The sequence below is a fragment of the Bombus flavifrons genome, chromosome 14 (genome assembly GCF_040668555.2).
Source record: "Bombus flavifrons isolate JBK064 chromosome 14, iyBomFlav1_principal, whole genome shotgun sequence".
In the NCBI taxonomy this organism is placed as follows: domain Eukaryota; kingdom Metazoa; phylum Arthropoda; class Insecta; order Hymenoptera; family Apidae; genus Bombus; species Bombus flavifrons.
Genome location: NC_138455.1, coordinates 677,934 through 705,337, shown reverse-complemented (window position 1 = coordinate 705,337; position 27,404 = coordinate 677,934). Strand labels below are relative to the sequence as shown.

The following is a 27,404-nucleotide window of genomic DNA, read 5'->3' as shown; positions in this document are numbered from 1 at the left end:
TGTAAATGTGAAATATCGTGTAACAAGGGACTCGGCTGTTTCATATTAATTGGATAAATCTCGGTATCAATCGAACGAAGGAACGAAGGAACGAACGAACGGGCAATCGGATAAGGTTAGCAGGCGCAAGCGGAAGGAGTAACGGATCATTGTGAGAGGCAACGTAGTAAGGAAGAAAAAACTGAGAAAAGGAGGGGGCACCAACGTGGTTCCTGTGGCCGTGTAGCAGCGAGTAGCGAGGAGCGAGCATCAGCCGAAGACAGAGGCAGCACTCGTGTGCCCTGCTCTTCGCTCGCCAATCCTGTCTGTATCGTTTCGAACGTACAGTACCGGAGTACCGGTTAGACAACCACACCGTGGCTAAGTGTTGTGAACTTACCTCCGACAGGGATTTTAAGCTGGTCCTTTTTTTCTACGATCGACACGCAACTGGTTTCAAATTCCGCGTCCCTGATCATGTTCGCCTGAGTCTTCTTTGCGAACCACGGGGACTCCTGTCACTCTGCAAATCGATCTTCAATCAATGATTCGGGTAAGCGACATCGTAAAATATTTATCGACATACAAATATTTTATGGTTAAGTGTACATATATCACTATAACAAAAATGCTCGGCATGAGAGTGATTGTTCTATACGAATGCCTTATTCCATCGATAATTGGTCGAATTTGAATTTTAATTGATGTTACTCTATATTTTGAACCATTTTCAACCTAATCGAGTTTTTCTATTTTTAGCAAATTTCAGTTCGAAAGAAATATGAAAGATTCGTCTGGTTAAAACATTAGGTCTTAGTCGTATAATACTAGAATATTACGTAGTTTTAATACATGTCGTTTAGATCCTACGTTTTTCCTAAATAGTGACCAATATATATTATATACATACATGTATATATGTAACTGAACAATCGAGACGTTAAATCAATTACCGTGATAGTCCTGCCCCAGAGTGTGATCTGCTTAAAATAATGCGAGTTCTCTCATGATACATATACTGGTTTCTTACTGTTGCATTATGTACAAGGCTCGATCTATCGTATATACGCGGTATGTACCATGGAACGCGTTATAGAATTCATCCACATTACGTTATTTCTAATTTTTATAGGCGTATCACTCGCGATCGTAACGTTTTCATTAATTGCAATAATCGTCTAAATGTTCTAGTATGACGAATGCGTTAAAGGAGCGCTTTGCACGCTACGTACATAACTCGTATCTTGCATTCATTCGCAAACGCGTCAATTAAAATCGAGCTACAAGCTGAAACGGTTCGTAGGTTTGTTCATGCCATAAAGCGTAAACTATGAAAATATTAAAACTGCAATTTTAAAGCCTTTTCATGTCGATTATCATTATTTACAAGAAACATTTTGGTCTCTGATAAGCAGCGGAATCAATCGTTAATAGATACGATTTGTTCTTTAGGATTATGATCGATAAACCAATTTTTGTTTTATCGAACAACAGATTAAAAAAAAATATTCAACATTTAACATAAATATAAACTAAATTAAATATTGTACGAGGATAAATATGGAATCGAGTAATACGATCGAATTTTAGAAATATGTAATTGCTTATCACAGGGAAAGTAAATTACATTTAAAATGCGTATTTAGGTGTTCTAATAAGCAAGTGACTTGTAAATATTAACATCTTTGGTACGAGCCTCGACTACATTACTCGACAGCCGCCAAATATGTCCCTACGATCGAGCCTCGACTAAAGTCAACAATACAATACGCTACGGCTACGCATCGCTCTTGCTCGCAACCGTTAAATGACACCACGCGGCGGTCGAGCGCCATGCTATATCGTAGAGGTCAGCGGTTATGATAGATCTGTGATACAATCGAATCGTAGGATTAGTGATCGATAAAGTGAATTGTCTTTACATTATATATTCAGGTATGTAAGCAGGATATGTATCACAGATCTATACAATATATATGCGATATTATAAACTGGAACACGATAAAGGATCATTCACCGAAGAAACAGACAACGTGTTAGATCGTTCAAATCGTATTTCTTATAAATATTTATCAAAGCATTAAGTGATCAAGACATATCGCATTATGTATTGTGTGTTGGTTTCTACATGCAAACATTAAATACGGCGGTACGTAGTCAGAAAATAGACATGCACATAAGTAAGTATGTACCTTGAACGCGATCGCAACCAAAAGGTCAAGGACGATCTTTGCCAGTTATATTTAAAATAAGCAAATATCGGAGATATTCAGAGAAAGGTAGAAAGACTGGGCAAGTTGCTATAGGGTAATTCTGATACCCACGTGCATTACAGAAATGGCAATAACTAATGGAACCAGTTATAAATCGGCTGGAACGTTAATGCAGGCCTTTCTGAATCGCGAAAGAGAAGCTTTTCAACCACGCCCACATGCGAAACTCGTTCATTCCCGATCCTATTCTTTTCTGCTATTTCCATCGAAAAGGAAAAACAAATTCGGAGAAATGAAAAAGAAAAAATAATTTCAAAAGGAAAATTTAACATTCACATAGAATTTCTTTCAATCTGGGAATGGAAAAATGATATTCACACGCTCGTAACTTTCCATAATTTGTTCGAACTATATTTTGATGTCATTTTACCATTCGCAGCCTGAGAGAAATTTCACTATAGAGAAATTCTGAATATTGAAATTTACTTCCAGCCATGGTACATATCCAATTCTCTATGTACAATTGTTTACCTTCTTCGTATACGAGTTCGTTACGCGACATTTTATTTTTAAGTTTGATATTAACACACCAACGGGCGCAGAAATACTATTAAATACACGCATGTGCACCAGTTGGTTAGTTCTGTAGTTATAGAACTAATCAAATATCATAGTACATAACACTTATTAGCCTTAAGTAATATGAGAAATATTGATAAATTATAAATATATGATGTGATAATAAAGTACAAATAAATATTCCTTATATATGTATGTATGATGTGTGTGTATGTGTGTGTGTGTGTGACGTTTCAATCCTTTATGAAGCATTCCGTACGAAATAAATATTTACGCGCAATTATTTATTGCTTTTATTATATTTTGTTCTTCGATAGAAGTAATCAAATATATAACGATAAAAAATTGCAATGGTGGATATTATATACTGTGTTTACTACGTCAGGATTCATTTACTGTCAGGAATGCATTAGTAAAAATTTCACATCGAGTGAGTGAGTGGCTACTTATAAAATAAGCAACGCTATCGGAGAAATGAATGGTCATTTACGTGGAACGATGACCGGTACATCTTGCCTCTCTATAAGAACGTGACTGTTGATCGCTGATTACGTGAAAATTATTACAGGAAACAAACGTCCAAACTATGCTTATAAGGACTAAGGAAATTATTATGTAAAAGAAAGTACAAGAGCCATACTGATCCATTTATTGAATGATTTCATTAGTGTTTGAGTATCGCAAAGGTATATTTGGTACACTTCACTGCCTTTCTTTGCCATCCGCACTTTCACACGAAATTATTTCAATAATAATTCGAAAGTTATCTTTATCGGATCTATTTTATAACTAGTAATAAAACAAGTTTCAATATGCGATTTTTTAATCTTCCTTTTTTAGAATTATATCATGGTATAGTATATAATATAGATGAGGATGTAGTATAAAGAATTCAGTGTAGTCTTATATGTTTTCCATATCGGGTCGCTTAAATACAAAGAAATATTCTGCTGTCATTTTACTGTTATATTTACACAGAGAGGATCACGTAACATTCTGTGACACTCGACATATAAAAAAAGAAAATGATGAATTCTCCGCTACACGCCACAATGTTGCATTCTATTACGTTAATCTTCTTTTTTTCCTTTTCGTGTGCTTCGTTGCATTCAGGAAGTGCATTTCCACTTCCTCTACGATCGATACCAACATCTAAACTAGATTTTCGTGTGATTTATAAAATAGGATGTTAAAACGTTGCGTAAATCTCACAATCTGGGTCAGTCAAACGAATTAATAAAATCATTGAAACTTAAATAGAAACGTAAGAGCAGGATCGCTGATCCGTTTTCACGGATTATAAATCCATCGAGTACCTTTCTTAATTCTGCAGCTAGTAGTTGCGTTAAATTAATACGAAATATTCGTATTGTTTCGTAATAGAAAAGTCACTTTCGCAGCAAAATTTTTTTCGCTAGCAGGTTTCCATCTAATTGTCGTTAATTACACTGTCATTTGGTGGAGGAACTGACAAGGAGGAAAGCATGTATTCTTAGAATTCAGTTTAATTTTGCGAACTGCAAGAAAATTTTATATCGAGCTTAAATTACACGAATGAAATGAAATTAAATTAAATTATCTTTTCATTAATAATCTTTTCATGTATTGCTATAAAGTTTTCATGTTTTCACGTTCAACAATCGCTATTATTTGAAATGTACTGCTTTTAACGGAGCAAAAAGTGTTGCCTGTTTAAAATTATCATAATCGATTAAATTTTATTCTTAACACGAATAATGTAATTAACTTCGAATTAATTCGCTACATTAATGCAATTTTTTGTATGCTTTGCTAGTTTTATAAAATGGAATATAACATTAGATAGAATTGGTAGCTTGGAGATTTATTTTTAGTAACGTTATATTACACTTGGCAAGAAGGGAAAGAGACAATCTAGAAACTAAGATCAATGATCTGCGAAACGATCGTTCAGCTCTGAATCTTCCTGTGGATCGTCGTCTTTTCAACGCGGTTTGACTTTCTTCCGCAGTTAATTATATAGCTTCCACACTACTTTCCTTGGTTGTTAGTGCAATTGTTGTCCATCACATAATTACATTCCATTTCCATCCGTACCACAGATTACTTTTTCATAATCTACGTCTATTAACGTTAAAATTACCGACCGGTAATATGTATCTAACTATATTATACGTAAACGATTTTAATTAAAGTAATATAAGAAAAATATAAACAAATATCTCTCATAGTTTTGTTGTTGACATTCAAATTATGAATACGAGAAAGAAATGCCTGAATTGCAATAGTTATGATTACCACACCGCTTGTTGATGTATCTAGAGAAAGAACTCGTTCATCTCAACTTGCATTTTATACGTTCATGATAGTTGTACCAGCGGTTGCACATGTTTTTTTATTAATGATATATTCCAGCAAAGTAGTAACAAAATCAAATATCTTTTTTTATGTAACAGTTTTCATGTTGGTTTCTTATAAAACGTAACACCAACATTCGATACACATAGGTAGATTATCTTAGTACTTAGAACATCTGTCATATTTTTCCTTTACGGTTGTCACTATTCTTTTCATCCTAGCTACTGTAACGTGACACCACATACTTCTGTACAACTCTTCCACATCCTACTTGGAGGAAAAAGCAAGCGGGATATAAACTAGCCACGGATTTAAGTTAATTAGATTCTGAAGCTTATAAATACGTAGACGATAATGGATTACATGCACTACAAAAAGGAACTGAACTATAAAAATAAATCGGATAAGGAAGCATAACGAGAGTCTCCTGAGGTCTATTCATCATGAGTCTATCCATGAGTACATTCCCTGACGTTGTTCGGCCTACACATCCAAATGATCGTGGGTGTTTCATTTCCATAGAAAGGAATCGTGATTGCATTCATCGAGGATTTTCAGTCATTAGAAGACCAGTGTAATTATCGACGCGGCTTGTTCCGTAGGAAGTGTATTGCACAATTTACACTTTGCGATGAGTCTGATCCATTCGACTATCCAGCCAGAACTATGCCTGTCCTGTCAGTCCACCGACGTTGTAATTGAATTTTCTCGGCACGCTGGACGCGCGTAATAGAGCGGTACTTCGTGGTCCGTTTGGAAATTTCGATCGTTAAAAGAAATTGTTACTCGTCTGCCTTCCGTTCACCGTCTTAAAGGAGTCTTTTTTCAACCGAGCAATGGCTCGTTGAATCGCTATTGCCACGTTTTCTAGGCGGTCTGATTATCACTATGGCAAAGCGCTGCTAAAAGCTACCTACCAATAATTTCATAACACCGCGCCGTGCCACGTCGTTTTTATGAATCTTTCTTCCACGCAGAATGTTTTTTCCAGATAAGTAGAATGGGTGAAAGCGTTGTTTAAAACATATGGAACGGTTATGGACAAGAAGTTATAAATTTTACTGAAATATTCAAAACAGTTTCGTACGATATTTGCGCTAGTTGCATATTGATTTGAATCTATTAACCGAGAAAGACGAGTTAATTCGTCGTTCGGATTCTTTATTCAGAGACTCTCCATGTCTTTACGTGCCTACCTGGTTGGTAAGTAATATCAGAATTTGAACTAACTATTCGGTTTATTAAGATACCTATAAAATTGTAAATTCTAACTGCGAAGACTTGTATATTTTCTAAGAAACGCAAGCTTACATTTTACTATATATGTAGAGTCGCTGTCGTCCGAAATTAGAACATGCAATTTCAGTAAGGTAATTCAATGAAGTGTATCGTGTATCGATGTCGTGTTTCTCCTCCAATAACATTTGAAAACCGGTGCACCGTGAATCGAGGATCTGATAACATGTCTGGGGATCAGTTATCGTGGCTAGAATGTATGTATGTGTAGTATCTTTACCGATTTTTAAAGATCGAGATTTACTACAAGTATCACTTGAATTTTATAAGAGCTGCTAAATAAGGGATCTGTATTTATATTGCAATTAATATCATTTCGAATGTTTATTCGAAAGTAGAGTTGCAATACGAATGAAATTTAAAATCGGAATATTTTTCAACAATCTTGTAAATATTCTGACTTCATGAGAATTCTTGCATTTTACATCACGGGCAGCTAACCGACGCGACGGATACAATAGGAAGTATGTGAATTCGTCAAGCACGAGATTTCCGACCGGAAAATTACCGCGAGAAACTAAATATTAAACTTCCTGGATTAATAATGCTAATCATTAATCGTAATACTTACAAATTTTCTCGCTTTCAACAATATTAATTGCGCCGAATTAGACTTTTTATTAAAGCGAGTTTCTTTCTCAGACACAACTTATATTAAAAGTGTAACATTTGTCATAAAATAGGAGTAACGGAGATTTAACCTACTAAGCGGAAGAAATAACCAACTATATTACTTTTTATTTCGTTTCTTCACATGTAGCGGATGGAAATAGTATCAAGTGGTATTTGTGCAATAATTCACATTCCTCTTACGGCTGATTAATAAGAAAACTACAATGGTCGCGTTCGAGTGTAGCGAGTATGGAAGCAAATAGTGGTCAAAGGTTAGAAAGTAGGGCTTCGCATTATTGTGGAATTAGCACACTTTTACGGAGTCACCGATGGCACCGACACGACGCAAATTCTACGCATCTTTTAAAACGCTGTGCACGTATGTTTTTTCAACAGTCACGTAATGATGATTTAGATGAAGTAATCTATTACTTTTTATGCGTAACATACTGAATTCATCGATGAATCGCCAATTTCAAAACAACTTTATAGAAATTAAAACGAATTATTGCAAGCAAAATATGTACTCTTTATCAGATAATAAGCACATACGGTGTAATTTGTGAAAAAATGGCTCATCTTCATAGTTGTTTCTTCAGGTACTCCGAATTTATTACAATAAAAACTCTGCTAACTTGAAATCATACGAATGATAGAGAAATTGACATCATCGCTGAGGAAATGTTTCTCACAAGAATCTGTAATAAGAACAATAACCGTTTCGACTGGCCACAAACTTACATCTACACATGGTTTAAAATATCGTAAGTTCAATTGCTATCCTTAGTAACGTGACACGTACAATTCGCGAGATGGATTGCGGAAATGTGAAAAGCAAAATACGAAAAAAAATCGCAACATGTTTTGCCGATTCATGCCGACAGCGATTTTTAACGGTTCACGTTCTTATCGAGGTATGGTCGACGTAGTTCTTCGCGAGAATATGATTCCCTAGAAATGTAGTCCTCGAAGAAGAAACAAGACGGAGGAAAGAGAAAAAAGATGATGGTAAAAATGTGTCGTTCGTTGTTCGATGACGATGGTCATGGTGAAACGATCGCGAGGCAGACCGATAATTTCAATGTTCACCAGTACGTGCTCTGTCGAAACGAATATTTCGCGGTTACCGGAATTAATATCGCAGTTCCATTCTGCACCGACAAACAACGCGGTATCGATATCGAGGAAGCACGATCCAATTTTATGTCGCGATGAACGATAAAAAAATATCAAACCACATAAAAAGGGCTTTATCCGGAAGGCGAAGTCGGTCACGGATCAGTTTGCGGAGTCGTCGGGTGTTACACCGTTGCTGCAGAGAAATTTTGCAGTTGATTTACATTGTCGCGCCGCTTAGCTGGATAATAAATGATACCTGCCACGATCGTAGCTTGTTGTATATCGTTATTCTAACCTGTCAATGGTTAAAGACAGGCTAACTTGTCATACGAATTCGAGTTGATCCTTTAAAGTTTATAATTTATTTATATAGGGTTCTTTAGCGCGTTTAACGTGCCGTTTCTCTTACAAATATGTATATTTTCATCCGAGGTATTCAAATACAAATTGTTACGCTGCAAGTACGAGTTTCTATTTCACGTATCAAAAGCATACGAGAGTAATCGATGAATCATTCGTTCAATTATAATATAATCGATAGGTAATTTTATTTTATTTGATTTTTTACTAATTTCTTATTAAAACGTGTATCAATGTGACGCTAGACATCATCGATCCATCAATGACGCATTATATACCGTTACCCGTCATAGTGTGCAGCAGATCATCCCATAACACAAAATGGGACAAATATATTCCAAACACATACTACATTGAGAAAATAAATAAATTATTAAAAGAGAATACCTAGGCAAACAACAAGGTAGGGTGATTTCGTGATAAAGGTAAAAGAGAATCGATAATCTGCAGCTCTTTACGTAATTGCAGCAACTAGCTAGCTTCCCGTCAAATTATTGTACGGTACGGTAAATAGCTGAATTTTACGAACTATGATAATAAGCTATTGTAATAAATATCATAGAATATTCCTGGCTTATTGTGCAAACTAGAACGCAAGTGTTCTTAAACAATGTACGATTATGTATATGTCTATACGAGATCGTGGGATCTGTAACTCCTTTGAAAAAGAGATCACATTTGAAATAATTAACGCAGATATCTAGTTCACAGTGGTATTGTTTAGAGTGGTGCGTGGTTTAAACATTACGCAGCAGTAGTATAACCATTGATAGCACGCACTGTACCGTTACACCGTCACGCTGTAAGGATTAAGACAGCGGAACGGCGTGTATGATTGGAAAAGCCTCTGACCTTTCACTTCATCTAGTTTGTCATTCGAAAGATGTTTAAGTCTAATATTACTGAACAGTGTAAAAATAACAAGTTCCTCTGTCCAATAATTTTTGTTCTAATTAATTATCTAATATATTACTCCTACAATACACGACACTGATTTATATATTCAAAGAATTGGAGAATTTCTGTGCTGTCCAGACAATGTGTTGAAACTATTCAAAATTGAAGTTCATGTTCTATATAAATTGCTCCTATAAACTAGTAACAAAAATGTTAACAGGTTTCGCAATTGACATAAAACACGAATGATTTACAAGGGTTTTTAAATACTTCCTATCTTGTACAGATTTACGTGCAATTACAGTTAACTTTCGTTACGCCGTTTTGCGTTTTATTCAATTTATTTCATTATAAATGTCACTGTGACCCATATAGCGTCGATAATTACCAAATATACGATGGAAAGTTTCATCATAGGAAACCACGTAAATTGCAACGAAGTAACCCTGACGAAAATGCGACATAATTGAAATTGATAGTCGTTAATAATGAAATTTTCGTAGCCAATAACACGGTTGTAACTGAGAAGCCACGATGTTCGTGATTTGACCGGCTTATACACCACATTAGGTGTAGTCAAGTATTGTCCAAGGTAGTTGAATATCATGATGCAGCTCGAAGAGACATTACTTTACAGTTGGGGTGACTCTAAGCCAATTTCACGTCGGGTTTCTTCGCTCTAATACCCCTATCGTACCACGTGACTTTCTTCGCGGCAAATGACCATTATTTAGCAGTGATACCATGTTCGAAGGTATCGATACTAACAATACCATGATCGTAAATTGCGATGGCAAATCGTTTGTCTTGTCAAAGAAACGAGATCATAATCAAGAACAATAAGTATGATCGATGGTACGAAATTGACACTACTTTCGAAACGGATAGGAAAGAGATGTTCGTAGAAGAGAAATCATCGATCTGTGAAATTGACAGGATTCTCATATTCTAGGTCGAAGACACTGATCGCCAACTTTTTTCAGCAACTGCTGTTCTTTCGGATAAATGTTCAAAATTGGATCCGATATTTGAACAAAAGAAATTTGTTCGAACAGTGTATATAAGTAGTACCTATACTTTCAGGAAGAATGAAGCAAAGCTTTTATGGAACGGCGGTACATTTGTTTCGTTTATAGAAGATATAAACGCCTTTTAACGTATTTCTTTCCTTTCAAAAACGGAAATGACTTGTCATATAAAATGTAAAGAAGTTTAAAAAATTTTGAAATTTTAGTAGAATTTTATTAAATTTTAAATAAGGGAGAGGCAGAGAGAGAAAGGAAGAGTGCAACAAAGAGTATTCTTCAAACAGAAGTGACCGATAAAGTTGCAGATGACTACATATTTTTAAAAGAATTCAAGAATTATGAGAATAGATTATATGTAGGTGTAAATGTAAAGGGATTATGTGAAATTATAAATTATCAAATTTTGCGATATACATATAGATAATATATAGAAATAGTTAAAAGAATAATTCTTACAACTTTGCACGGATTCACATTTAATTCGGCAATTCGGCGTTTAAAATGCATAACGTAATTTCACGAACAAATCATTCCATAAATGCCAAACGCAAACAGAGATCGGATGCGTTTGACACACTTCACGTTGAACGTGACTGTGGATGGCCAATGGCGATGCACGATAATTAGCACCTGCATGCTCGCTTAAAATATTACGAAATTATTTGTATACTTTAGCCTGCTCTTGCATTTACATCTCAAATCGATATAGACATTTTAATTGTACGTTAGCTTTCCTTTTTGGAAAGAATTATATTTTACAAATCTTTATAATTACTCCATTTAGTACGTTCGTAAACATCTCTTCGGCATGTACATATTCGAGAACACGAAATATTGCATTTCTCTTGTGTATAATTTTGCCATAATTTTTCCATAGAGTTCATCAAATTTTTCCAACTCGATTATTAAACTGATTAATCTATTCCTTAATCTATATATGATAATCTCTTAATCTAATCATTGTATCATTGACTACACACTTGACACCCGTGATCTATAAATGTCCTGTTTAATTTAGTGTCATAAAATGTCATTCGAAACCACGAGTGAGTGGCTTTGATCCTCAGATGGCTTCATCCAATGGCATAAGTTACTTATTAACATATCTTGAATTTATATATGCAGAAGCAAGAAACAGCTTTTCATTATCAATTAATTAGACTCAATCTCGCGTTAGGCATGTCCCTGCAATAGGCGATACAAGAAAAATAAAATTACGTAATGACATTGTTTAACATAATTTCGAAAATGAAAATAGACGAAATCCGACAATCAGGTATATGAATTTATTCTGATCGAAACAAATGGTATCAGTGAAAAAATAACAGTTTTCCTATTAGTATCCTTTTATTACGTATTGGTAGTTAAGTGAAACAAGACTAAAATATCTATTTATCTACTTATATAAAACCACACACGGTGCATATCAGATTCATAATGCATATACGTAAGCATGTTCAAACTATTATGGAATTAATATCAGAAATCAAAATGACAGAGGAGCACGTGGCGTGGTCTTCTTACGAGACCTATTTCTGAGAGTGAGCACAAGTGCGCCGGTCCTACCGAGCCTGATCCTATTAAGGAGTTAACAGGTATCTGGTTAGTAGACGAACAACCCAGTCGTATTTCACACTTGGTCAAGTTAACAGTGTCTATTGATAATCACTGGCGCATCATTTAATTATTTAGGGCCTTAAATTCAGAATTTTAAAATATCCAGCGTGAACAACGATCACCAAAATGGGTGATATAATTGGTTAGTAAGAATTCACGTCAAGGAAAAATTTTGGCGAACAATATAGAAAGTGCAGTGGAACAGTTGTTGGTAAATTCGACAAGGGAGAGAAAGTGTTCTATACTTTGAACTCAGTGAAATTTTATTAGTCTATAAAACAATAAAGTTGCATAATCGTCGATTATTATCTATTGTTATAGTTGCCTTAACCAAAGAAATTTATATTAATTTAATCGTGAATTCAAACTCGCGTATGTTTCGAAGCAACTGAAATTTTTCTGTCTGTTTCATTCGTATAACTGGTTGGCAATGCGTAAATTCGATTACCATAAGAAAATATGTTATATAATTAACTACGCTGATATGTATAAATCTTCGTTGTAATATATCTATTTTAACAAGACTACATATTCATTTGATTTCTAAAGCTTCGGTAAAAATCAATCTTTCAATATTTCAATATTATTAATATAATTAATTTACTTCTTCGATAATCACACTTTATTTTGTTTCATCTATTTGCTCTTTTGTAGTATTACAAAATAAAATGTGGCCATTATTTTTAAAACATTATTTTCAATAATGTTTTATCTATCTCTTCTATGGAAAGATTTAGTTCCAAGAAATGTTTTTATTGCCCTATACTTACACGGTATGACAGTGACAACATTTCTCTTCGTGGTTCACCGCAACTTTCTATAAGACTTGAACAAGGAATCATCTCGTATAAAACTACCGATAAATGCAACACGTTATGTTATTAACTTCATTCATGATTTATCGTGTACCATACTCATTACATCCCAATAGAATTGAAATTTATATTCGTAATAATAATCGAAGGCATTAACATAATAAAGATATCAATATAATTTTTATGTATTATTATTAATGTGTATTATTAATAATAAGATGGTAAATTTCGACAAATTAACTAACTTTACTTGTACAAATAAAATATAGAAATATAATTCCCTATTTCAGAAATGACCGGTGGAGGGACCAATATGGCGTACCACGGTCTGAGTCAGCACGTAAATTTTGACGTGATACCAGATCCTGGAGATCGCTTCGTCTTGGAAGAATTAATCGGAGAAGGAACCTATGGAGAGGTTTACAGTGCGTATTGCAACGAATCTGGCAACAAAGTTGCAATTAAAATTTTGGAGAACGTCGCCGACAATATCGAGGAAATCGAAGAAGAGTATCTGGTGCTGAGAGACTTAAGCCACCATCCTAATATTCCTCTCTTTCGTGGTTTGTTCTTGAAAAGAGCTAAACCTGGTCAAGAAGAGGATCAATTATGGTTTGTCATGGAGGTATCGTTGCACTAATTTTCATCTCATAATGTAAACAGGAAAGCGTAACGAATATACAATCGAATATATCAATATCATCACCTAATTAAAGGTTATTTGATACCGCTTTGATATTTCCAAAAAAAAAATTCAAACGAGTTATTATAAAACGTTCCGATCGTAGTTGTGCACCGGAGGGTCGGTGACCGATCTCGTTCAAGGCCTGAAAAGAAAAGGAAGGCGCCTAACGGACGATCAAATAGGTTACATCCTCGCAGAAACGGTGGAGGCACTAATTTATTTACATAGCAATCATTGCATGCACCGTGACGTTAAGGGACACAATATTTTGCTTACCGAAGATGCACACGTCAAACTGGTTGATTTTGGCGTGTCTTCGCATCTCGTTGCTACCCTCGCCAGAAAAAATACCTCGGTTGGCACACCGTACTGGATGGCACCTGAGGTAAATTCCAAAATTGCTTCTTCGACGTTGACGTCAACTTTCGATTATTAAAAGTTTCAGTCGTCTTATCAAAATACAACATTAATCAATGTGAAATCTTACAAATTACGAATAGGTGATAGCTTGCGAACAACAACTTGATTCTTCTTACGATTCTCGATGCGACGTTTGGTCAGTTGGAATCACGGCAATCGAACTAGCAGAGGGCGATCCACCCTTATCTGAACTGCACCCTATGAGGGCACTCTTTCAAATCCCCAGAAATCCACCACCGTCCCTCAAGAATCCAGATATCCATTCTCCAGAGTTGGTCGACTTCATTACGGAATGTTTGGTGAAAGATCTCGAGCACAGGCCCTTTGCAAGCGAACTAAAAGAGCATCCTTTATTGATGAATATCGAGTCGAACGCGGAAAAGATTAGAAACGAAATACAAGAGGAGATCCGACGTCAAAGAGCTGATGGTAAAGTTCATAGGCAGCCCGAAGTAACGACCAAACACGGCAAATTGAAGACCGATCGGAAAGCTAGGCCAGAAAAGATGTATATGGACGACCTGGCTGCTTTGGACATGTTGTCGGAGGATGCAATCGTCGATCAGTTACAACACAGATATGAACAAACTCAGATATATACTTATATCGGAGATATACTTGTAGCTGTTAACCCTTTCACAAATTTGGGGCTGTATACAGGCATCGTAAGTATCATCAAACTCTATTTATCGAAATTTCTTAAGTTTCAAGTTATCTATGCAGGAACAAAAGAGATACAAAGGCCAAGCAAGATCGGACAATCCACCTCACATTTTCGCCGTCGCCGATGCTGCGTATCAAGCACTGCTACATCAACGACAAAATCAAGCAATTGTAATTAGCGGGGAGTCAGGAGCAGGAAAAACGGAAAGTGCGAATTTGCTGCTGAAACAATTGGTTTACCTCAGCAAAGCTCCTAATCGTAATTTGGAAGAAAGAATTCTTCAGATAAATCCGATAATGGAAGCTTTCGGTAATGCAACTACTGGGATTAACGCAAATTCATCGAGATTTGGCAAATATCTTGACTTAACCATGACTAAAGGTGGTAAAGTCACTGGTGCCAGAATATATGTGTATTTGTTAGAGCAATCTCGCGTTGTAGCTCAAGCTGAGTAAGTTTCTGTATATCATGTATTTGTCGATATATACATTGTATGTTATAGCTATGTAATAATTTGAACATTCTGATCTCGTTGATTCACACAGAGGTGAACGCAATTTCCATATATTTTACTACATGTACGATGGTCTGGAGGCAGACAATCGTCTTTCAGAATTCTATCTGGATTCGAACCTTCGGAAGCATCATCGATATTTGACAGATCAGAGTCAAACATCTCAAACGCATATCGATAAATTTCAACAACTAAAAATCGGTTTTAAATTACTGGGATTTCAAGATAGCGAAGTGGACATAGTATATCGTATTCTGGCTGCGATACTTCATCTGGGTGATATCGAGTTTGGTGAAGTAGCCAGCGAGGATAATACTGATAACAAAAGCCGCGTGATTGATACAACACCTTTACACAGAGGTAATATTACCAACAAATTTATCTCTTCTAAATTATCGTTTCTTTCGTTTTCGTTTTCTTCTTACTTTTTTCTTCCGAGAAGAAGTACTCTTTCGAAGAAGAAGAATTTATGGAATTTATAAACTTCGAAACACGTTTCAGTTTCGCAATTACTCGGTGTGGAAGAAAATGATCTTTTGGAAGCATTGACATCAAATTCCGTTATGACCAGGGGAGAAACAATCACGCGTAACAATACGGTAGCCGAAGCGTGTGCAGCTAGAGACGCGATGGCAAAAGGATTGTATGGTCGATTGTTTGACTGGATGGTCAATCAAATCAACTGTTTACTATGTTTCAATCGTTCTCCGAACTACGAACCGCTGGCGATCGGCCTGCTGGATATATTTGGTTTCGAAAATTTCCCGAGGAACTCCTTCGAGCAACTCTGCATCAACATCGCCAACGAACAGATACAATATTACTTCAATCAGCATATTTTCACCTGGGAGCAACAGGAATATATGGCGGAAGGAATACCGGTAGATTTGGTCGAGTTCTCTGACAACAGACCCGTTTTAGATATGTTACTCAGCAAACCTATGGGACTTTTGGCTTTATTAGACGAAGAAAGTCGATTTCCCAGAGCCACCAATAAATCCCTAATCGGTACGAATCTCCAATTTGTTGTTTTTCGATAAAAGTAATGCATTCGATAATTATTGTACATATATTACAGAGAAATTTCACAACAACATCAAGTCCAAGTTCTACGTAAGGCCAAAATCGGACGCAGTTTGTTTCGCAGTCCATCATTTTGCGGGTCGCGTAGTTTACCAAGCGGATGGCTTCTTAGAAAAGAACAGGAATTTCCTACCTCCTGAAGTAATCCAGCTGATCAGGCAATCTCAGTACGATATGGTCCGTTTCTTGTTCCAATGTCCGATCACGAAAACTGGCAACTTGTATTCGGCTGTTCACGAGACTGATTCGAAAAAATTGTCACAGTCGAATCAGAATACGAAGGTATCTAGGTTTAACTACTCGATTAAACTATACAGGCTTGACAACGCCGACAACTCGAAGACAACGCCGTCGCAGCGATGATCTTACAGATTGAAAATTGCTGGAAATTTCGTTTGAATGAAAATTTGTTTGTAAATTGCATTAGGAACGGTACTCCAGTCGGGGATTGGCGTCACAATCCAGAGCTCAACAAACCGTAGCAACTTACTTCCGTTACTCCCTTATGGACTTACTCCAAAAGATGGTGTCTGGATCGCCACAGTTCGTACGATGCATAAAACCGAACGACTCTAAGAGCCCACGATTCTTCGATAAAGAGAAAGTCGTGAAACAATTGAGATATACCGGGGTCTTGGAGACAATAAGAATCAGACAAAATGGATTTTCGCACAGAATATCGTTCAACGAATTTCTAAAAAGGTACTCCTCTCAATTTCGAAATATCGATCTGATCGAAGTTCATAGGTTACCCTTTATTAAGTATTAAAAATTAAACGGGCTATTTTAAATATTTTCGATTAAAAAATTGTGTATGTTTCAGATATTGTTTCTTAGCATTTGGATACGACGAACGTGTGGTAGCAAATCGCGACAATTGCCGTCTCTTCCTGATCCGTTTGAAAATGGACGGATGGGCATTGGGCAGAACAAAAGTTTTCTTGAAATACTATCACGTCGAGTTCCTTTCGAAGATGTACGAGGAACAGCTGAAGAAAATCATTATGGTTCAATCGTGTGTTCGTCGATGGCTCGCTAGGATCAGATTTAAGAAGCAGAAATGGCAATTCGCCGTGTCTGTTGTGACACTACAACGTCATATTCGTGGCTGGCTGTCGCGGAAGCACTTTTTAGAGGAAATGAGGAAGAAACAAGAAGAAGAAGAAGCAATTGTTCTACAAAAAATGCAGGGTATATGAGTTTCCTTCTTTTTTTTTTTTTTTTTTCTTTTTGAGATTTCTCTCGGAGAATAAAATTCGCAACATATATTGTACATTGAAAAGAATATAAAACGAATCGATTTAATATGTTTCACAGAGGAACAGAAAGAGAAGGTGGAGATTGAGAAGCAGACAGATGAAGACGAGGAAGATGAAACTACGAAAGAAGAGTTGAAGGAAGATGATGCTGCAGCTATCATACAAAGTCGTAAGATTAATCGTAATAAAAGCATAAATTTACGTTGAATTTCATAGAAATTAATGTAACAAATTCTTTTTATCGTTAGATTTCAGAGGATACACAATTCGCAAACGCTTTGGACCTGAACTGGAAGAACGTTTCAAGAAGATCTTGAACAACTACGATGATAAATTTGAGGCACATAAAGCGTTACTGCGCGAAGGTTTAAAGAACGAAGAAGCAGCGTTTATAGTCCAACGGTGGTACAAAAAGGAAAAAGTGAAAAAAAGGAAACCTGCGACAAAAGATCCGGTACATCATAAATTAAGGCAAGCTGATCTCATACAATTTTCTCAAAACGTGAGTAAATGAAATTTTAGATAAAAACTTTGATTCCACTTACGCGTAATGTTTCATTTATTCCAATGATGTCGAAGGTTCATATGAAAAATCAAGAAGTGCACAAGAATCTACGTCACAATAAGCCAGGAGTGCGATTAAACGAGATAGAAGAACCGCCCCCGGATTATGTTCGACCCGAAGGATTCAACATGGTGCAGCCGATCATGCAATATCGAAGTGGCAATCAAGTGGATGGAGAGGAAACGATCAAGTATTACCGTGACTTGAAGGATGAGATGAGCAGGTAAATAGACATAATGCACTGACGCGATCGATTATTCATTCTCATTTTCTTCGAGCGAATGAGAAATTCGAATGCTCAATTTTCCCCAATGCTTTTGGCACTCGCATCGGAAGTGGTTCGGACTTCGAAGAAGAAGAAGTTGGCTGGGACTTACCGTTGATACAGCTAGAAAATGACCTTCACCCATTGACGAGGTATATTCGTAGATACCAGGGAGATTTTATCAAATTGTTATCTACCTCGCGCTACACCTGTAGATATTTGTAAAATCTTCTTCGACCTTTTTTTCGAATATCATAGTCCTAGGCAGTAGAGATCTACTTTAACATCGTCACTGAAGATCCCATAATCTTTTATCGAATATCCTATTCTATCCTAGAATACAGAATATCCTTTTAAAGCACTTGGGCCATAAATTCACTAAAATATTCGAAATAAACGAGCTATTTGTATTATCCTTGTACCATGAATCTTATTGTTAATTACACCGAAAATGTGTGCCTTGCCAACACATCTACAAAGCGAACAAACAGTTTCGAACTTTAGCAAGATTTTAGCGGATCCTACTATCAAAGAACTGTGTACTATACCTGTGTAAAACAGTGACGTAGAAAGCAGGAACGCATGTTGTGCATGAAAATTACTGCTTTATTTCTAATCTCAGGAGTCGAATTGGGCAGATTCTGGAAGTGAATACCGAGAGGAGAGAACGTTTGGAAGCTCAGGGAGACTTTGCGATAGCTTCGGAACAACAACTTTCGGATATATGGCACAAAGCTTTGAGAAATCCGAGCGAGGATCAGCAACAAGAGAACTCGGGCAGAGTGGGGTAAAGTCAAACTTTCTCAATTAGACGTTTATTATCTTCTTGCCTAAACTTAAGTTTTCGATTTAAAATGGAAACACTCCCCCTCAGACAGACAGTTATCATTACGTTCGTTTCTTTACTTGTCAAACTCGCAATACATTGTTCTTGTAAATAGGCAGTATCGTTGAATTAATCATTGTACGATAGCAATCGAGTTTTACTAATTTTTCGTTGTGTTTCTGTACCTTGTCAGAAGTATCATGGCAAACTTCCAGGTAAAGCTATAAACTTATGCCATCCGTAGTATGTATCATACCTGTCTCAGAGATTTCATTTCATTTAGAAATCGTTTTAAGGTAGATTTTATGTAAATATCAGAGAAAACCAACTTATCTTACACACGTGTCTAGTGATGGAATCTGAGACACTTTGAGTCAGTTTGAACAGGATACGAAGCTTAAAAGTCTTGATCGTTTTCGATGTCTTGAAAGTCTTAGGGCTCGCGATAGGGCTTGATAACGTGATGTGACTCAACATATACTGGACGTAGAAAGTATTCTACACACTTTAAAACGGAACAACTGTTTGAAAATTGGGCCAGACGACTTGATCTCTTTTGAGGAGTTAGAAGGATTAGTTTATTAAATGACGCGCAAAAAATTATAAAAATGTTGCAATTGGTCGAAATTACGAAGAAAACAGTTATGAAAATTTCAACAACACATTTTGAACCCACCCACTGTATATTGCAGTTATGTATAATAGTAATGTAGACGCGGATAACAAACGTGCATGATCGACCAACATGTTACATGAGACTGTAGTGATGAGTATTCATGTCTTACTGCTTTTTTATTACTTTGGTTCAAATAATATCATTGACATAAGATATTAAAGAAAATCCAGAAAATGTAAGTTATCATAAATACATTTATTTATGTTACTCGTTTCTATAGCTTGCAATACATATTACGAATACTGATACAAATCTGGCGAATGCGAGAAAAACATATAACGAACTAGGAAAAGTTTTTCAAATTTAGAACAAAAGTTATGATAGAAACAAGTTTATTGCGTATACATTAGTTATTAGTTATTAGATAACAAAATCGCATTGATAGAATTGATATAATATTGTGTATAATACAAAAGATAATATAATATACTATACAGTATAAAATAGCAAGTATATTTTAAGGTGAATAAGTTAATAATTATAAATAATAATAATAATGCTTCGTAATTACGTATATCGAACGTGCACGCCTCGCCGATTTCAATGATCTCCAAATATGTCATTAGGCACATGTTATGATCAGTTTCACCTATTCATATGTAGCGACTTATTCGTCGTTTATTCATATAACTGCCGCTCGGCTTTAGTTTTCGAGATATTCATATAAATAAATATTCTTAAAACTTCTTACTTTAATATAAGTAGTATATTATACGTTCGTGCTGCGATATATTTATACGACTCCTCGGGCTTTAATTTTTAAACACATGGAAATAAAAAAGAAACTTAGCTTATCTATTCGAGGGCATGTGCTTCGGTAAATGACAGACTTTCCTTATGTTCACTAATATTAATAGAACTAATAGACTTTCTAATTGATCAAAAAGTGATTCGCGGTAAAATAATATAGCTCGAAATCTTTCCAATTAGTATAAAGAATAGTTTACCATAAAAATGTATGAAACAGTTATTGTTTTTTATGGATTTTTTAATCCAAATTTAAAATCAAAGTATCAAAGAAAGAAAGTTTGTCATTTACTAAAATACATGCTCTCTAGTAGCTATGCTGAAATTCTTATTTACTTGTATTTAGAAAGAGAAACGTGAGGCCACATGTAAGTAAAAAGTTCAGCAAGAATATTATATGAATATCTCGAAAACTACAACTGGGATAAAACTTCGGTAAAGATAACTCATCTCCGATTTCGATAATTTTGAAATATATTGTAATTTTATTGCCGGCAATAGACATTGAATTCTGCTTCTAGTTGCGCGTCACTTTGACAGTGTATGTGTAAGTTTGGTTGCCAACCGCTGACCGCTTATCTTCTGTTTATAAACGAAGACCGGCCGAGCTTAAAGGTCCCGTACACAATTACATACACAAGACTGCAAGAAGCGTCTGTTATAATTTAGCTTGATTAAAAGTGAATACAATCAATGTATCGTGTTTGGATTAGACTTTTCAATCCGGCGTTGCCTCGTAGCGGCTAGATTGAAAAGTCTAACCCAAACCCAATACATTGATGATATTCACTTTTAATTGAGTTCTAAGTTATAAGAGGCAATTCTTGTAACCTCGCATATGTAGTTATACATGGGGTCTTTAAGCTCGTCCGACTCTCGTTTATAAATAGAAGATAAGCGGCAACCAACACTGACGCATACGCTACTGCGGGCGCACAACCACAAACAGAATTCACTGTAATGGTATCGACAGATTTTTGCGAATATCTTGAGAACTAAGCGAGACTGCCGATCATACGTATAGGAAAAAATTATTCAGAATCATGCTCCCATTACATATTAAAAAATCATAAAAATCAGAAAGTTTCAGTTTTACCTGTATATTTACTGTTTCATATTCTGCACATACTTTATTTAGTTGTTAAAAAAGTCATTCGGATCCATTCCCAATTTAATAACTATCCATCAAAAATGTCGCAGTATACAATCTTATTTTAAATCTAGTTGCTTAGCAAAAGACAAGTATTCCAAATGCAAAATTTACCGAACATACCAAAATATAAATTAATTTTAAAAATCGAGACACGTTGGAATTTAAGATACGAAATATTTAATGGATTATTAGAATAAATACAAGTAATGACATCAACACTATCTTCTTTCCTCCATTTCTTTCGATTTACTAACTAGAAATGAGCAAAATACATTAGCTAAAACTTTACTTATGTTACAACCATTTCTTTCTAATCATAGAATTCAATACTGGATCCAATATCTCGATTTCTAAAGTTATTGTAGCCATGAAGCAATTACACACTTGTTTTAAATTGAACAGTGAGAATCTTTTAGTCATAAAATTAAAACAACAAATATCTCAAGAGGAATTTATGTTTAGTGAAACTGCTGAAGGAGCAAAGACATTAATCATAGATCAGATTTCAGATGTAGCTGATATTGAAGGTACCTCGTTTGAGATAAACACTTATAATCCTTAATAATGTTCCACCTACATCTTAATAATACATCACTATGAACGTCTTGTGACAACGAAATAATATGATAAAATTTGATTAGTGAAGATTCTATAACGGAAAGTTGTATTAATAGATATTCAGATCCATTACAATATTGGAAAAATAACATATCCAAATAACCCAATGTTGACAAAATTAGCAAAAGCAATTTTGTCTTGTTTTGCCACATAAATGCCACGCGAAAGAAATTTTGTGAAGGCAAGAATTATGATCAATAGCAAACAAAACATTAAAACACGCCACTTTGAATACAATTTTAATATCAAATAAATATTATTATTTATAATTATAAACTTATTTAACTTTAAATATAATTATTACTTTATACTATATATAGTATATTACATTGTGGATTACACAATATTACAATAACTTTAAATACAATTTTGTTATTAAACAATTAATATATATAAACAATAAACCTATCATTTTCATAAATTTTCTCCCAAATTTGAGAAATTTCTATTTTCTTTTATTTTTTTCCCCGCTTTCACTAGATATCAACACTCGTAATATGTACCGCAAGCTACAAACTATAGGAACGAGTAACAAATAAATGTATTGATGATAACTCAATATTCCTGAATTTTTTATAATATTTTATGTCAATGAACTTTGAACCAAAGTAATCAAAAAGTGATAAGAAACTGAATACTCGTCACGCTATCAAACATGCTAAAACGACCAGGATATACCAAAACTCAAGACTTAAGACTCCAGACTTATCAGGATTATCAACAGCTTTAAGCTTCGAATCACGTTCAAAGTGATTCGAATTGTTCGCTATATATATACAGATTCGATGTGATTCGAAGTATATCAGATCTCACGGATGTATCTTTTTCTTCATTTAATACACTTTTGACTAACATACTTTAGTTACTTTAAATTATGTAATTTATAAAAACAAAATCTTATTTTCTGGTGCATACATTCTAATTAAAATATAAGAGAGATAGTAAAAAGCTGTACAAAAAAATAAAACATGTACGATCGAAGAAATATTTGAAAAATAAATACTTTATCCGACATTTCCATAAAATTTTTATCGTTCGAATTAAAAAATGTCTATACTATTTCTGAAGTACATATTCCGATACCGTAGATCATTATTTATCTTCATTCTTCGAGTTTCATTTACAAATCGGTAGTTTTGAAATCGATAACGAAAAATCGATATTTTAGGCGATCTTCGATTTAAAGCAATTCTTTTCTTTACAGTACAAGGACTAATCACGCGGCTAGCAAAGACTTGCGGTTCCCTGAAAGATATTCGCGCTGTAAACAACCTACAGTCGACTCTTCGAATATCAACCATTCAAATGGCCTACGATTCAAATACATCGACAGATACAACAGTGTAAATGACCGTCAACAATCTATCAGTGGTCAGCAGCAGCGTATCGTCAATGGACGTCATGCTGCAAATGCTCATCAGAACCTGTTTAAGGGAGGTTATAATTTTACAAACGGACGATCGGCGTTTGTTAACGGGCACGTCCCTCTAAATAATTATCACGGCCCCGCGAGCGGACACGAAACCACAATCAATAGCCATTCAAACTCGGTTAATGAACATTCATCGGCGAACAATTTGGTCAAAGTTAATGGACACCCACCTTGCAGTAACGGATACCGAAATATCATTAGTGGTTGTGAAAATGGTCTGTTCATAAATAAAATGGTCGTGGGAGATGATTTGATCAAACCTTCGAAATTAAACAATGGCCTTAAGAATAATATAAATGGTCGTGTAAAGGAGATACAGCCTACGAAAGAAAATGACAACTTAAGAAAACATCGATCACCTGGCGTAGATAGCAAAAAGGGAATCGACCGATTAGTTAATTGTCAGAACGCCATCAATGGTCGATTAGCTGCGAGAAAAGATTTGGGTAAGGATACGTTTGGGATTCCAGCTGATTTCAGACAAATCCTCAAACCTACTATCGTCGTTCAGAAGCAACGAGAAATCTTTAAGGTAGATTACGATCCAGAAGATATCAATGGACCGTACAATTTCCGGCAGCTATTGAGACCAGCTGAATACCTTCCTACGGAATCTTTAAGAAAAAGAAAGGGCGGCAGCTTAGCTTGCAATGGAGTTTCGGTATCAAAGGACAAGGTTACTGAGAAACACGTGAAAAGAAGAGCACCGCTCGCACCAAATCAAAATAAGCTCGTTAACGCGAAAAAATAACTTTCTTAGACATGTTTTTTCAGATATTCTACGGGCACCTAGACTGTCGTTAAACGATGTAGAATAATTATCGATCGCATATACGAATTCCCTAAAAAATATATTTCTAAGGATACATAAGCACAGAAATGGCAAAAGATACTCGAAGAAGATTTAAGATTTGAAAAAAGTATAATAACTACAAAATAATTCTTATCTAGTTACTATAACGCGGTTATATCGCAACATGAGGCAAGGTATTAATGATTCGTAAATTTTATCAACCGATATTTTTCAGTATTATTACCATATGAAGCTGAAAATATGCGAGTCGGATCGTTTAACGAATTGTGTATGTATTAGCCGTATCTAATAATTTTCAAACTTATGCGAACTAGTTAGTTTTCGTTAAATTTTGTGAATACAAGTTATTCGTCGAACTTTGAATTTTTCTTAAAGTATCAAGAATTCATTTGTGACGAAAGAATAATGATAAACTACAACAGATTCTGTGAATTTAATTCATTGTAATTTATGATAACACGTTTGTCGTCTATCGAGTTATGTTAGTAGTAATAAGTAAGTTAGTAGTAGTAAGTAATACTTATTTCTCATTATTCGTTCGACTCAATAATTTCATCTTTTGTATCAAATAAATGAAAAAAGAGATATTGATTTGTTTGATACAATCAACTGCTGCTGCTTAACGAAATACATCTCAAGAATATTGTTCATTTAGAACTAGTCATGTGTAGCTTTACAAGAGTTAGATGTGTTCGATAGCTTTAAAATAAATGTTCACAAACTTCTGACAATGTCTCATCGTAATATTTATGTTTTAGACGCGTACGTATAACTTTCAAACACGACTACGAACATGATCTATTGATAAACTTGTTCATTAGCATCTCGTCCTATTAAATGTTTCAGAATACGTCTTAATTAGTCGCTATTGTCAAATATTTATTAAATCCTAATACTAGTATGTATTTCGAAAATACTGCTTGTAAATAAAATTCTGATAGAAGCAAAAATATACTTCTACTTATTATTACATTTATTATTTAAACATATAGGTTCTATTTATTTCGAGTTTTGTTTTTCGGAACTATTATTTAATGTTTTGATATAAGTCGCAATTTTATTTTATGAAATATTTACTGAATTTTCTATTTCTAATTCTATAAGAATTTCTAATTCTATAAGAAATTGGATAATTTTCTGTTGATAAAATAACGCGATAATTGTGTCAAAATTACTTTATGAAAATCTTTATGACAGTTTCAATATTCAATATTACATTTTCAACATGTTACGTCCTGTGACCCAAACATATATTATCATTTCCTATTCATAAAATCATTTAATAATTTATAAAATCCTCTTTACTACGATCAAGTCTATTACCGTTCTAAGATTTAGCCTTTTTTTGATTATTTGTCAATATACTGTCGAGGTCTTTAATTTCTACAATGTATTCTTTAAGTCAAGACGCTCCTTGGGGTTGAGGTGGAGGTGGATGTAAGTGCCCAAGAAATACTCTCGATATTCAACAATAAAGTTTATTTAACAATTAACAGTCAACAATCAACAATCACGCTTCTCGAATGTGTTTGCTTCGTGTTACGCAAGACCCTTCGCACTTCGGTATTTAAAACAGAATGAATCTTTTGTTGAAAGCCGAACGAATCCTTTTCCTTCGTTGCCCCTCGATATCCCCACTATATATATATATATCCAACGCGTTTGTTAAATGTCCGCGACCGTTGCCGCGTATGCATTCTTCCGAATATTCGGCGGAAGAACCGTAGGGATATCGATGGTACATTAGGCATATCGGCCTTACGCTTTGATGGTACAGCGCTTTGTGTCGCGAAGCCGTCGGAAAGTTCCGTCGTCGAGTGCCGCCACAGAGTTATTGCTCGTTACGGTAAAACACGGGATAAGCGGGTTTTTTCATGTACAACACTCGAAGGTCGATTTCGCCCGTGAGCGATCTTTGGTAGAGGGCGACCAGCACTCATCCTTACCTATCAGTTTTTTTTCATCCAATTAGTAGCGATGGTCGTTGCCCTCGCTTCCTTACCGAAAATTACAATCAACGAATCCACTTGTCTCGTGCTCTAGACACACCCATCACTAGTTTTCCTCCTCGATATTGTCACGTAAAATAAAAAAAGGAAATCTCAGATGAAAAGAAAAATAAAATATAAAAAAAATAAAAAGAGAATTTATTTTTGACTTTCGATTGGATCTGTTTCTTTTTTTCTTCGTCACCCCTCAATATCCCCACTATCCGCGTGTTTGTTAGGCGTCCGAGATCGTTGGCACGCACGCCTTCTTCTAGAACATTCGGCGGAAGGACCGTTGGGATATCGATGGCTCATTAGGCACTTCGGCGATATACATTGTCGCCGAGTGCCGCCACATCTTTATCTCCATCATCAGTCCATCGGGTTTGAAGTGTGCCGGTCGTGACAATATCACCGTCACCGAATTTCACTTGCAATCAACCCTTCGGTCAAAACACTCCTACATCTTTCACACGCAACACTCGCAAACACTTCAAAAGTTGTTGGACTGCGTACACCTTTTTCTTCCTTAGGTGTTCAAGAAGTGAGCCATTAATACCTTTGATTCGGATTACGACCTTCTCAATATATGTATGTTTTCTGTGCCGGGGTACATCACCCCATTTGTTGTTGGACTTATTTGTAACGTTCTTTTTCAGTATCAGGGTAACAGTATTTATCCAACCACTTCGTTCTCGGAGTACCGCAATATTTACCGTAACACTTCGTTCTTGGGGTAACGCGATATTTACCCTACTACTTCGTTCTTATCTTTTCTCGCTTCATTCGTGTTATTTTGCGTTTCTTAAGTTCACACAATATATCTATAGAAGTGGGAGATCG

General features: G+C 35.3%; 1 protein-coding gene across 5 annotated transcripts; it reads left to right on the top strand.

The window, feature by feature from the left end:
• The first annotated feature begins 233 nt into the window (after positions 1-233).
• Positions 234-25,517, top strand: LOC138186625 (myosin-IIIb). 5 transcript variants are annotated; one of them, XM_069126667.1, is made up of 17 exons: positions 12,032-12,179; positions 13,143-13,477; positions 13,641-13,922; positions 14,038-14,622; positions 14,681-15,072; positions 15,167-15,495; positions 15,637-16,143; positions 16,214-16,500; positions 16,646-16,920; positions 17,042-17,409; positions 17,536-17,646; positions 17,726-17,979; positions 18,057-18,265; positions 18,379-18,459; positions 18,930-19,094; positions 19,327-19,348; positions 23,532-23,685. In XM_069126667.1, exons 1-17 carry the CDS (start codon positions 12,164-12,166, stop codon positions 23,541-23,543), a joined length of 4,230 nt encoding a protein of 1,409 aa, XP_068982768.1. In that variant the 5' UTR covers positions 12,032-12,163; the 3' UTR covers positions 23,544-23,685. The 5 variants fall into 5 exon arrangements, with proteins under 5 accessions (XP_068982766.1, XP_068982768.1, XP_068982765.1 ...); XM_069126665.1 differs by lacking the exons at positions 12,032-12,179; positions 19,327-19,348 and adding an exon at positions 234-532 and having other exon boundaries at positions 23,532-25,517; XM_069126664.1 differs by lacking the exon at positions 19,327-19,348 and having other exon boundaries at positions 17,536-17,643; positions 23,532-25,517.
• Positions 25,518-27,404: the final 1,887 nt, after the last annotated feature.

Coding starts and splice junctions, on each gene's coding strand:
- LOC138186625 (XM_069126663.1), top strand. Junction 13,923..14,037: donor CGTACTGGATGGCACCTGAG/GTAAATTCCAAA, acceptor AATTACGAATAG/GTGATAGCTTGCGAACAACA. Junction 18,460..18,929: donor GACCTTCACCCATTGACGAG/GTATATTCGTAG, acceptor TTCTAATCTCAG/GAGTCGAATTGGGCAGATTC.